Below are 14777 nucleotides of genomic sequence, written 5' to 3' on the forward strand. Positions count from 1 at the left end.
AAGCGAGTCAACTATCTTCTGATATTCGCTGTGGATCTCGGCAGCGGTGTTAAAACGGCAATCTTTGAGCTGCATTTTTATCTTGGGGAAGAGATGTAAGTCTGCAGATGCTAAATCTGGCAACTAGGGTCGGTGCGAAAGCGATACCATGGTTTTGGCGAGAAACACAAGTGAGGAAAGCTTGGTGACAGGGTGCATTATCGTCGCGAAGAATCCAATTCTTCGCAAACGTTAGGATTGTTTGTGCGGACCCATACGACAGACCAACAACATCAGCAATGTCGTTGGTTGTACTCCGGCCATCCTCATGCACTAACTGATGAAATTTCTCCACACACCGGGGGTGAAACTTGTGGCAGGTCTTCCAGGTCGCCTATCGTTTTCCAGGGACGTTCTTTCGCGTTTGAAGCGCCATTCGAAACATTGCGTACGACCCATTGCCTCGTTGCTGCAAGCTTACCGAAACATGCTCAATGCCTCTGTTGCAGACTTCCCAAGTTTAACGCATAATTTCACGTTGGCTTTTTGTTCCAACTTCCTGTCCATGACAGAATCACAGACAACAGCATATTTCTGATCACAAAAACACAAATTTCACAACTTGCAAAGTAAACACAGGAATGTCACTCAGCACACAGTCTCATGAAAGTCACTGCTAGCTCTCACTACGCGCGCAACCGTGTGCTGCCATCTGTTGGCATGCTACAGAACTAGTCTAGGAAACTTTTGATACCACCTCGTATATGTCTTTTATCGTTTACTTGCTTCAGTCATTAGATTGCGACTAAGCTGGGGAACCACCTTGAAGAACTTCAGTTGAACGAATCTTTCCTAGTACTTATTTTTTAAAAACCTGGTACTTATTCTATCGTTTTCTTTTGCCGAACTACACACCAGCACCAGTTATTAAGCGGTGGGGAAACACACACACACACACACACACACACACACACACACACACACACACACACACACACACACACACACACACGATGGGCATCGTTCAGTTTCTGTCAACCGAATCTATTAACTAGACATTGGTCGATCCGAGGCTATAGTAGAAGACACATGGCCAAGGTGTCACAAAGCGGGACTGAACCCTGACAAACTGCCTGTAATGTATCCAATGTAGTGTACATTAATAATACTTCTAGAACGTGTAGTTTCCTGGATGGAGTACAATATGGATCAGTCCTCTTAACTACCTTTTTCAAACTCTACCATACATGAACATCCTACACCTCTACAAAGTGTACGAACATCGTCATATGCAGATGATCGCAAGTATTACATTTAGTCAAGGAAAACAAAACAAAAAACCAAAACAAACAAAAAACAAAACAAACAAAATATAACTATAATACCTTTAGTGCATCTTGAACTATGCAAGTGCTAACTTGTCTCTCAATCTCTCTGCAACAAACCACAATAAACTGCATAGAATATATACACAAATTACACACAGATCTTTTACGCAACAAGACAAAAACAATGATAACAATGATAACAAAAAAAAATGATCTGTACATGAAATCCCAATCATTACATGAAAGTCACCTCAAAGCACGCAGGTCCATATACAAAGGCTTTCTAAAAATACTATATCCCAGGACTAGCATAGGGATCACATGCACACAACAGTACACTTCAACGTGTAATAACTTGACTGGAATGAATACTGCCAACAAAAGGTTCGGAGAAATAGCATTAGTCGAACACTAGACGAAACCTCTTTCGACTCCGTTGCATATGCACAGAAGTAGAATGTAGAGAGGAGTCGATGTAGTGTCTCCAAACTCTTACACTGCACTACATGTCTTTCATTTGTGCATGTCGGAGTGGACATTATTGTTATCAACTAGAGGTATAATATAAGTAAGAAATAATATAAGTAAGAAATGTAGGCCGCATTTGATCGTTCGACAGACACCCTCCGTGTTACAGGAATGCTTGATTACAAGAACAACTTGAGCTATCATCCTTACATCATACATTTTGCGTACATAGCTCACATACAACCTATTATACAGTAATCCCTCGACTATCGCGGGTGTTACGTTCCCAAAACCCCGCAATAGGTGAAAATCTGCGAAGTAGAAACAGTACTGTATGTCTATTTTATTATTATTTTTATAATTTGTATATATTTATTTTATTATAAATGCAAAACAATACTATGGAGGAATGGACGTAAGCTTAAATAATAAACTGCAATAGGTGAACCGCGATATGGCAAGGGATTACTGTACACACTACGTATACAACCTGCACACACACGCGCACGCACGCACACACACACACACACACACACACACACACACACGCATACACACACACGCATACACACACACAGAACCCCCACCACTATCCATCCATATTCTGTTCATGTCACAGATACAACCCATACACAAAATATACAATCAACAGCACCCGGTAAACACTGCACCCACACGACATTTCCATCCTTCATATACTGCTCTTCCCCCACACACATAACAACCCTCGCTCTGCAAACAAGTTGCCAACACACGGTACATACGCACTACATGCACCTAAGAAAATTTATCTGTGTAAGGCAGATGTAAAAAGCTAACACAACACCCAAATGTCGTGACTCAAAGTGTCATATTGCAATGGAGAAGAAAGATGTTGTTTATATTAAAAAAATATAATGTTCTTTTTGACCTCTTTAAAATAAATTTTATTTTTTTAGCAGCAAAACTGCTATATTTAGCTATAAGTGTTACTGGAGGTTGTTAATATTGTTGTAACTGTTGCTGCATCTGTCGGTTAACTCTATGTCAGCCTTGGTACTTATGATCAAAAGCATTCCGGTCACAACCATGCAGCCGTTTTTTCCTATTTCCCGGGAACCTAATAAGCACATCCGTCGTTGTCCATTTTTAAAGATAGTATAGTGTCATTGTGGCATTTACTTGTTTAATGAAAATTTAATCTCATGCATTACCTTGATGTTTAAGAATATACTTTTCCTTCTTAATGATCTTTTTCGTTTTTTAAAATAATTTTGAATAATCTTTCCTGGATATTCAATTCGTTCAGAGGTTTATTATTGCTTGCAGACAGTTTTTCGAAATCAGTGACGAAAAGTTACTGGAAAAACGATAAAAGAATTTGCATTGGGACATCCCTTCATCGAAAACCGGTGATTGTCGTACGCCGACGACAGGTCAATACCTAGAAACTGCAGTCCGTGCGTATCACTTAGGTTGACGAGGGAGGGATCCCCTCCCTTTGCAAATACCATAAGGGCACAGAAAGTGTGCCTAAAGCCAGCTGGAGACGATGTTCTCCTGGGGCTACAAGCTACAGTAACACCCACCCTTAGTGGTTAGCCATATTGAGATGGCAAGTATACCCCAATAATTAGACAGTAACAATGAATTGTTTTTAACCTGTTGAAAGTAACGAAAGCTTCCATGATAATAAGCTTGTGTGAAGTGTATGTGTGTTTTACGTGTGTATTTCCTGTCTCAAAATTCATTCAGGGTCACTTAAATGTATAATGAGCTGAACAGTATTGGTCATCTGGAATTATCTAAACAATTAATAGACGAAAACTTTAGGGGCAGATTGGGTTCAAAATTTAAAAAAATAAAATAAACAATATTTTCAGATGGTCAAATTTTGGGGGCAATATAGATACTGTAAACTAGAGTGGATCTGGGTTTTTTTAAAGAATTCTGCTGAAAGTAGCGGACGTGTTTCGATCATATCAAAGGAATGTTTGTGTGCTAATTACTTGGATAATCTACGGTGATCAAAGATTTTCAATCCACTAAATTACATATGTGAGAATCTATTTTATTTATATTTAATTATAGTATGTACCCCTGAAGTATTTTCCTTCATTCATATTATTCAAGGTCAGCACATCCGGGGGAAGGGGTAAGTCGATTACATCGACCCTCAGTATACTTATTTTATTGACCCCAAAAGGATGTAAACCAAAGTCGATCCCGGCGAATGTTGTATTCAGAAAGTAGCGCCGGACGAAATTCCGGTAAGCATTTTGCCCGGCTTGCTTAGCGATTCTGCCAGCTCGATACCTTCCTTAGTTATATTATTGATATTCATAATCAGCATCCCTACATTCCTATATATATATTCACACACACACACACATACACAAATGTATGTTTGTATGTGTGTATGTACATGTGAACAGACGTTTTATTTGGTATCGAATATCTTCTGTTTTGCTTCTTTCTTTTTCTTTTCTTTGTTTTTTTTTTGTTTTGTTTTGATAAAAGGGTTTATTACCCAAAACGTCACATTGTTTTCTGCTCCTTCGCTTGGCGTACTGAGCTTTACTGTACTTTTCATCGTCTGTTGCTTCTTTCGTCTTACGCTTTTAATGCACGTGATTTTGCTTTTCAATCTCCCCGAGGTATCATTTGCTTTCACTTTACCACTAATTATACTCTCGTTATTCGTGACTTTTTCGTACTTCGCCCCCACCCCAGATATTGATTAACTATAGTGAGTAGACTATACTTAGATGAGAAGAAGGCGGCGAGCTGGCTGAATCGTTAGCGCGCCGGGCCAAATGCGTAGCCGTATTTCGTCTGCCGCTACGTTCTGAGTTCAAATTCCGTCGAGGCTGACTTTGCCTTTCATCATTTCGGGGTCGATTCAATAAGTACCAGTTACGCACTGGGGTCGATATAATCAACTTAATCCGTTTGTGTGTCCTTGTTTGTCTCCTTTATGTTTAGCCCCTTGTGGGCAATAAAGAAATATATACTTAGATGAGAAGTGTAATAAGATTGAAACATGTTTGTTGCTTTCCTCGGTTTTAACAAAATCCCTTTGAATCAGCATCGTTCATATTATGTAAAAATTGCCACCAACTTATTAGAGTAGTTTTTTTTTTTTTTAGATTTTAAACACACCTTGAAGGAATTTTATTGATAATCTGAGTTTATCGAAGGTTTCAACTTACTACGTTACATATATGTGACCTAGCCTTTTACCTTTTACTTGCTTCAATCATTGGGCTGCAACCATGCTTGGGCACCGCCTTGAAAGATCTTAGTCGAACGAATCGACTCAAGTACTTAAAGCCTGGTATTTATTTTTATTTTTCACATTTGCTGAACCGCTAAGTTACGAGGACATAAACAAACCAACACCGGTTGTTAAGCGGTGGTGGGGGTACAAACACAGACACACACACACAAACACACACACACATACATGCACGCACGCACACACGTAACACATGCACACTCATTTGAATAATATGTATGTATATGTATTTATATATGCCCTGATATATATATGTGTGTGTGTGTGTGTGTGTGTGTATATACATATATATATATATATATATATATATATATATATATATATATATATATATACATATATATATATATATATGCAAATATATATATAAATGCGTACATACACATACATACGCATGCATTCATACATACATACATATATAATACATACATATATACGCAGGGTGGCGATTTATATTTCAAACTTCCTAACAATTTTAGTTTAGAGTCTATAAGAATCAGTTTTTCGAGCATTTTAATGCAGTCTAATGCACAGGATTGTAGAAGGTTGTGATTTACATTACGAATAGAGACATGCACTGCAGACATAAACTTCTGTTTTTATTTGTAATTAAAGCAGTTTTACATCGACATTTAGTGATATTCTTTTATCGTTTTCACTGCAGCATCACAAACAGCAATAAATCAGAAGTTATCATTTTATGGAGGACCCATCTTTATAAGAACAATAAAAATGAAAGAAATAAGCCCTATGGAATTACTTACTTATCTACGTCATCAATGAGGATGTTGAATGGAGTTTTTGTTTCGTCCAATGCAATTTTCACGATTCGCCTTTGTTCTGGGCTTACCCGTATATGAAAGCTGTCGTCAAACTCTGTTGGTAACTTCCAGAAATCCAGCTGGTAAATATATAATTGCACATTTTCATTACATTTAATAACTTGAAATAATTTTCTACATCGTGATATTACATTTCTAAATGCTATTCCTATTTCTGTGCTTCGCTACGAGAAAATTGAGAAAATGCCGGAAAAGTGACACTTTGACACCGATGTAGCGTAAAAGTCACAAGTATATATATATAATATATATATATATATATATTTATTTATTTTATAGAAGGAGCTTCTACAGGACTAGAACTGTTTCATTCAAAAGAAATCATCAGGAAGCTTCCTGATGATTTCTTTTGAATGAAACAGTTCTAGTCCTGTAGAAGCTCCTTCTATAAAATAAATTAATTTACTCTGCTATGTATTGAGTACCTTATTTACTGTGGTTAACCCCGACTCAACCCGGGACCTACATATATATATATATTTATCGAGGCATCACCCCGGTCAGGTTGATTGCCCAGGCTAGCCTGACTACTTCTCTCCATCCCTCCTGATTTTCCATTAGTGTTTTTAGGTCATCAACTTGGCATCCAACTTCTTCTGCAAGCTGTTGTATAAACGCCTTCAGTGATCTTCCAGTTGCTTTGGTACCATGATTTGGTGTCCACAACAACACGTTAATCACAAGTTCTTTTCTTCTCCAGTAGTAGCCGCAAACTTCAATCTCCGCACTTGGGTGGTGGATGAAAAAGTTGGTACATTCCCATATAGCCGTTGTTTTATTGGGTGCTCCCGCCAAGAGATGTTGAGCACTGCACGTAACATTCTGGTGTAGGCACCGTCCAGCATGCACTTGAGTCTCTTGGTGAGCATCCAAGTCGGAGATCCATATACAAGCACAGATTCAACAACTGCTCTGAAGAACTGTCTCTTCAAATTATCTGGTAGGGATGACTTCCATAGTGTTCTAAGACCGTCTATAGCTACCCAAGCCTTAGCAACGCGAGATTTAATATCTTTTTCTGTGGACACGATTTTTCTGCCTAGGTGAGTAAACTCGTAAACTTTTTCCAAGGGCTTCTGTTTGATGGTCCTGGTTTCACCTGTTGTGTTCAGACACAAGTAAGTCATTCAGAAACACACTAAGACTGTTAACTTGTATTACATTTGTATTATTTTTGTTATGTAGTGTCAAAATTTTCGTCAACTACGAAACAAATGGTCAACGTTGTCAGTGACCAGGTCACAGTTTCGAATGACGAAACATATGACGAAAAATATGACACCATACAATCAATAATAAATGTTTAAGTGGAGTTAACAAACTTTGCGTATGTTTGAATGGCTAAAAAGTGTCTTCCATGCTGCAGTTAGTTTACTTTCAACAAACGGTCTCAGATCAAATCACTTGCCTAGCAAATGCACCTCTGTGATACACTTCAACAGTCTAGCAGTGACGTGTACGAATGGACGTTGTGACATTTAAACGACTAAGGGGCAAAATGAGTAATTTTTAATTTCTTGTTTTCCCTCTACTTTTTTGAAACCATTACATTGCGAGTATTGCATCATAGCTTTGTAATGTTGTAACAGCTTTGGGGAAAAAAATTGGTTAGCATTGTTGTTGAAGTTGAGAGAGTTTGAAACATACAAGACTATTTTGTCAAGAAATTTTTCCTCAACTTTGATCCGATTGTAATTGAGGTTGCTAATAAAATATCTGGATAATTTTTGGTGTTTAACAATCAATATTCTTTTCTCTGTTGGATTCCAAGTCAATTTTTTCTCACACTAATGTCTAATTTGATAATTTTCGAAAATGTCTAAATCGGGGCAAAATGAGTAACGACCAATTTCAATAATTACTTTTTTAACTGCATGGTGCATAAATACATCGGTAAGAGAGCCAGTCCATCAGATCGTGAAGAAATTATAGAGAATATTTTATGTTGAGTTTTTAGATTTAGTCGAGTTTTGTTAATTGCGTATCAAGTGCCATTGTTTCAAGATCCTCATTCATTTAAAACTGATGTGGATATTTTTTCAACTGGTTAGCCCACACATGCGCAGTGTTACTTTAAACAAGTTTTTTAATATTTTTGAAGAAATATTCATTCTTGTCACGGACTTTATAACTTTGCAAAACTAGGTCATATATTTTTGCGGTAAAGTATGCAAAGAAGGCATCGTTTCCTTAACTGCATTCAAATCACGCCCAAAGCCACATGGCATTATGTTTTATGCAGGTGGCATGTTTTTGAGATCAACTCATATATTTTAGTGTTAAATCATATGTAAACATTCTCTTATGTAACTATTAACTTCTTTCCCAGATGTCGCTGAGCCCTGACGTCAGAAAACTTGACGAGTCAAACAATAATGGGTGTGTATCTGTTAAGACAGTCGAAACTCACCTTATGCTTTCGACCAACTTTGACGAAATAGTCGAATGTGCTGGTATTTTTAGGCAGGATCTTCCACACTTGGTGCCTGAAATAATAATAAAGATGATGATGAAGACGATAACGATACCAATTTTTTTATTTGCCTGAAGGGCCCGAGACGTTAGGACAGTACTATGAAGAAGTACATATGACATTAACAAATCAGTAACAAATCAAATTCTAGTAAAAGGATGAAGTTGACAAAAATAATTAAAGGCGCATTAATAAATAGATAACAATAAATTACACTGGTAGTAGAAACAAAAATAAGAACAAAAAAATGAGTCCCGAGTAATGAGCCATAACTCTTGGTGGAATCCAATTTCTTAATCGTTTCCTGCGGCTTCGTTTCGCATTTTTCACAGCACCCGCAAACTGGATGTGACACTTCTTCACTTCTAGTAACAGAGACGTGACGATTTTTTATATACCTTTAGTGGATCTTGCAAGCATGAAGTGGATTCGATCCACCATAGCCAAATTTAAATTAACACTGCAACAGAACTGTTCCCACAGTGGAACAATGGTTTTTCTCTGACAGCAGTTTTACATTTTCCAGATGCCTTTAGCTAGGCTGAAATAATGTCTTCCCAACTTGACCCTTTCTAACCTCTTCTACATCACCAAAAGCTAGAATAGATAACAAGACCACCAACTAAATCTATTGTTCTCAATAATATATCTATCCTTCTGGATCTTTATATAAGCAATCACACCCCAAGCAAAAATCAGTTAGTCACCAGCCGGCGACGACTCAACCAAGTTCGTCACATCGTGACGACTCAATTAGTTAGGGAACAGACTGCTAGAATCATGATCACAAGGAATACCTCTACTAAATATAATGGTCAGCGAGAGAAATGAAAATTAGTCAGCAGCTGTGAGACAACACCTTACAATTCTCTCTAGCTCTAATTCTGTTCTCTCACAACATCATTCTATCTGTCTCAGCAATTACTACTAAAAAATGAAGAGAACCCAAGCTCAAACTTTACTTCGCATGCTTTTGGATGTATCAAAACCTGCCCGTCGAGGCAAGGTATTTGTAACGTAACGGTAAATAAGCATTTCCTTTAAAACTTCATGCCTTGTTCATCTTTCACATCCTACAGTATGCAATTATAACAACAACTTTTTATCATCACAACTGCTGACTCCGATATCCTCATAATATTCTTTACTAATCAATTTCTGCCGTTACATACCGGTCACCCTGACGATGGTCAGAGGTAATCATTATTTCATTAACTATTATCCTCTGAGAAACCGTTTGGTATAATCAGTTGAAATGGATACTGCATACTTTGATTAAAATATTCAGCATAACTGCAGTCCAATGACTGAAACAAGTAAAAGATAACTTGTGATTTCGATAAACTGCTGTTAGGAATGAATATATCTGCTTTGATTTGTGTGTCATGTGTGATGGTGGCTGTTCTGAGTTCTAGTTGTAAGAATATTTTCTGAATTCGTGAGTGGTGATAAGATTTTTAATTCAGTAGAGTTTTAATAATTCCATTTGTGCTGTATTTAAGATATTTTACACTATTTGTGTTATGTTTATAAAGTTTATTTTTTAACTGACATGTGATGGAGGCAACAACAACAACACTTCTTGTTTCTCTCGTTATTATTACTGTTAGTGCTTTTGTTATTTTGCCTATAAAATCGAGTTTTTGTTTCTGGATTATTTGTCAATGTAATTCTTTTGTGATTGTATGAATACTTCGGACGCTGTAGACACTTACCTTTATAAGCGTTTTAAAGCTCGCTTTGTGCAGGTTTTAAACTCATGTTATGAGAAATACTTCGTGTATGGGGTACATATCGTTTGACAGCCTTCTATTTGTGATAACCTCGTCTTCTTTATTGGCTATTTTAAGAGGGCTGAGTATTTGAGCAAGATTTGGCTGCATTTCTAACTAGGGGGCAGACTAGTTCGTGTTGTCGTCCACGCTGTTATTCTTGCTGTTGCTGCTGATGTTTATGCGGGTGTTGCTGTTATTGTGCCTAGTGTTGCTGCTTTCTTGGTCAGAGATTGACTGTTAAAACGCTGCCACCACGTTCAATGCGAGAAGTGGTAGAAATACTGTTGTTTGCGAAGGTTACGGCGACGACGTTGGACATTCCATCCTTTGCTTCCCCTTTGGCAACAGTATGGCTGCAAGAAAACAAGCCTGTTAGTGTACTGTTGAAGTATAGGCTACCATGCTTAAAGTAGAGGTCCAAAAATAACATTTAATCAAGTTGAAATTATGACCGTATTGAGAAGAGTCATTAGCGTTAATGAAAATTTATCTCAAAAGGAACAAAGAGAACTCCCGAAACGTCAACCGACTAAAAATTAAATGGAGACATACAGGATAAGAGTCTGGTTTCATGACATACTTAGGTCTTATTAAATCCTTTAACTGAAACAAAATCTACTCACAGCTGCCAAGGTACTGGAACGATTAATGGATGTAGTTTTTTATGAGAAAATAATTCACTGATGAGGCGAATTTAGATGTCCTTTGAGTTTATAGCTTGAACCAGCACTGCTCTCTTCATATAAAGTGTTGATTAGCACATTCATATAGAGGCCCAAAATATCCCTGTATAGGGTATCATCGCTGACAGCGATGAGGTTGACTTTCTACCAGTTACATTACTCAGCTGTTAGGAAGTTGTGATCTGCAGATGCTAATCGCCCATTCTCGATCAGTAACGGTAACGAAGGAAGACAAAGAATTAAAGTAAGCTACCCCAATATATTGCACTTTTACTTTTTTTACTAGTTTCAGTCGTGGTAGCCGTACTGAAACACTACTTTCTAAGATTTTAGTCGATTCCATCGCCTATAGTTTTTTTTTTTATTTTTTATTTTAGTCTGGTCTATATTTTTTCTATATCGAAATATTACACCATGTCTAATACACAAAGTTTTGTTCCTCCTACGTTGATCCACAATCACACACACACACACACACACACACACAAACACACAGGTACACACACATAGTGTGGTGGGTGGGAAGATTTTTATTTTAGCCAATTGTCTGAATTTATCGATGGATAGCGTCAATAATGTATACGTATACAGTATTGGAAATATATAACCTTTGACGTTGAAAGGATAAATAGTAACAAAATTTCAGAAAATATTGCAAAGATCAGATCCTATATCAATCAGAGGTGAGTAGAAGTAGAGGCAGAGGTGACAACTTGACAATCTGTATCAGCAGAAGTATAATGTTCATTGATACTTGCCTCCCTTCCGTAAATGTCTGAGGTTACTGAGGAGAACTGAGTCAGAAGCATGTGAGCCATCAATATCATCAGCAGGCTCAATGGTTGTAGCAGCGTCGAAAGATGATGAGTCAAATTTCAGTTAGTTTCCTTGCTGATGCGGCTTCTCTTAATGAGTTTTCTTAAGTCTCTAACATACTGGCAATATTGCTATATATCAGTTTCTGTTAACAAACTAAGGTACGAAATCATATTATCAAGGGATTTTCGTGTAACAGTGAATTTGCTTTGCGGCAGGGAAGGGAGTCATCATCAGGCTCTCTATCCCTGTTGTCACCAACGAGAATTTCCTCCAATATTTTTTTCTTCTTTGGTATCCAGGATCAGCCTCGGGATTTTCTTACTAAGTTCCGACCAACGTCATGTACTTCACCTGCCTGCTTCAGTATACTAGGGAATAAATTAAATCCTTCAAAATCGTAATCTATCTCCCCATTGTACAATATTTTTTCCAAACACTGGATAGACAGGCAAACTTCAATACTTCCGAGAAGCAGATAAATGAATATAGCTGACTTGAAGTTGTAGTTCATGACATTACTGTGAGCTCTTTGTCTCAGTGAGTCTCCTATTAAGTCGTCTGCTTTTATCGCCAAATGAACTTCGTTTTTATATCTTGTATAATCTTTTGGCAATAACAATTATACCTTGGTTGGATTTGGCGTTTGGTCATATTATTATGCGGAGAAAATCCCTGGAGAAGGATATCATGCTCGGAATGGTCAGTGGCAAGAGAGGAAGAGGCCGACCAAGAACCCGCTGGCTTGACACCATCAAGAGTGATACCGGAATGGACATAGCCAATCTGAAAGAAGCGGCCCAGGATAGAACTGACTGGAGGACACTGATCCACCGAGTAACCGAGAGTCGACTTCGACTGAGCGGATAGATAGATAGATAGATAGATAGATAGATAGATAGATAGATAGATAGATAGATAGATAGATAGATAGATGGATTTGGCGGTAATATTAGGTGGCAAGCTCATGCATCTTATTTTACCGCTCTTGTTAAGCATGTTATTGATCCATTCTAGATTTATTGCACTCTCTCCACTATCCAGTCTATTTCTGTACGTTGGCAGATTTTGTTGGTAGCCACGGTGGGGGTACCCAGGTAGGCTCGTTGGCTGATATTCTTTTTGTGCTTATCGTCAGTGCTGTGCATTGCAACTCAGTATTTTTGGAACAATGAGGCTGCTGTGTTGAAGTTTATTCTTGTCCGGACTCGTTTAGGCAGTTTTATAGTACACTAGGTATTGTAAATGTGTCTGGATGGTTGTGAGTGGTGTATCGTGAGGTGACGGATACAGAAAGAGGTTGAAGCTTGCTGCGGCAGTAAAATGTACTCCTCAAATGTTCAAAGACTTATCCATTTTTAGTATTTTTGTTTCGTTGAACTAGTCTGCGGATGTGATGTGTGAATATGTTATCGTGCGTGGAAACATTTTTGTGAACTTTGTTGTTAATTGTGATTTGTTGTGGCGAGATGAAGGTCAAGGTAGGACTAGTATAAGCCATGATGTATCTAATGCATTATTTGTACAACGTTTTGTTTTTGTTGGGCAATGGCAGTAGCTATGATTGCATTAAATGTGTGCATAGCTTTGCTTTCTTTACTGTCTTCTACTGTCATGTAAAGATTGAGAGTGAATAGTTTGTAACTCTTGGTATATTTGTCTTGTGTGTGTGTGAGTGTGTGTAAGTGTGTGTGTGTGTGTGTGTGTGTGTGTGTGTGTGTGTGTGTGTGTGTGTGTGTGTGTGTGTGTGTGTGTGTGTGTGTGTGTGTGTGTGTGTGTGTGTGTGTGTTTGCGTGCGTACGGTGATTGGTCGGATGTAATGTTCTCGAGTGTTGTTGGTAAGACGGGAGTTTGTTGTAGAACAAGGCTTTTTTAGTGACTTCAGTAAGATTAGAGTAATTGTGCAGCAGCTCCAAAGGATCAGGGAAAGTTGTATGTAATGTTATCTGCGCATGTTTGTATTGCTTTGTTGTGGCGTAGAAAAGTCGTGTATGCAGAGTATGAATAAAATGGGTGAGAAGACGGAACTCTGAAAAACTCCTTCAGAAAATTGCCGGATAGTAGAGGGGAGGAAAAGTTGTATATTAACGCACGCTTGTTGGTCTGACTGGTATTTCGTTATCCAGTGTCTTGTGATGTTTATTAATGTGATGCAGAATTTTTATTACTTGAGTGGGTAACGGAGGATGGGGGTCAAAAGCTTTGTTGATATGGAAAATAGAAGGTTATGTGTAAATTTGTTGTTGCTGTTATTGATGTCATACGTTTTCTGTTAGGTTTGTGAGTAACTTCGTAGTTGAGTGTAGTGATCTGAATCTGTGATTTTGAGAGGGAAGTGTGTACGTTAGTGATGTCAAGGTTTAGCTTTTCTAGTATTTATGAATGCGCGTATCGGATGATAAGTCTGTATGGTATTACTTGGTTTATGTTTTTATTCTGAGTCAGAAATTTTGTAATTTTGTCCAGCATCTAGATACTGGAAATCTGATAGTGTTGATACAAGAACTTATAAATGTTGGTGGGAGCAGCACGGCTGTTTTAGTTGCATGTCTTGTGATTTTGTTTCGTATTGGTGCTTTTCAATTTTTAGATTTCCCTATTTGTTTTGAAGTGTCTGGCGAGAGGAAGCATTTAAAATCATGGCCTGAGTGGAAGATGCGCATGTATGTTTTTCTGTTTGCCTTTTTTGTGACGCTTTAGTGACTGATTTTCGAGAAATTTCTGATAAGGGCGTTCGCCTGGTTTTGCGGCGTGGGTACATTATTTGAGGTTGTTATTGTGATATATGTGGTGTTAACTTTGTTGTTGACAATAATGATGATGTTAATTACTGTATATACCATTTTACTGTATGTTTTATGGTTTATGTTGGATAGAAATGCTTACCAGATTCATTTTTATCTTGTAGTCTACTCCTTTTTCTCGTTTTCTTGTTTAATTGTTTGATGTTGAGTTTATTTCGGTCGTATATGGTTTTGGTGTATTGTGTTTGATGCTGTCACTATTTTTTATGTGGTTGGCAATTTCTGTATGTTATATTTATACTGCCTTGTGGAATATGTTTTTTAGATCTGTCTGTAATTACTTTCTTAAATGCGTGTACTGCTGTATCTCAGTCGGTGGTGGGGATGCTTTG

At 37.7% G+C, this 14777-nt stretch overlaps 1 protein-coding gene across 1 annotated transcript in view; it reads right to left on the reverse strand.

Annotated features, from left to right (window-relative positions):
• Window positions 1-14777, reverse strand: part of LOC115212907 (carboxypeptidase B) — a 96036-nt gene that overhangs the window by 43338 nt on the left and 37921 nt on the right. The window contains exons 2-3 of the mRNA XM_029781727.2: window positions 8305-8380; window positions 5817-5953 (exon numbers count right to left, since the gene is read on the reverse strand). Of these exons, the coding sequence (XP_029637587.1) occupies window positions 5817-5953; window positions 8305-8380 (213 nt within the window). The remainder of the gene's footprint in view (window positions 1-5816; window positions 5954-8304; window positions 8381-14777) is intronic.

The sequence above is a fragment of the Octopus sinensis genome, linkage group LG1 (genome assembly GCF_006345805.1).
Source record: "Octopus sinensis linkage group LG1, ASM634580v1, whole genome shotgun sequence".
NCBI lineage: Eukaryota > Metazoa > Mollusca > Cephalopoda > Octopoda > Octopodidae > Octopus > Octopus sinensis.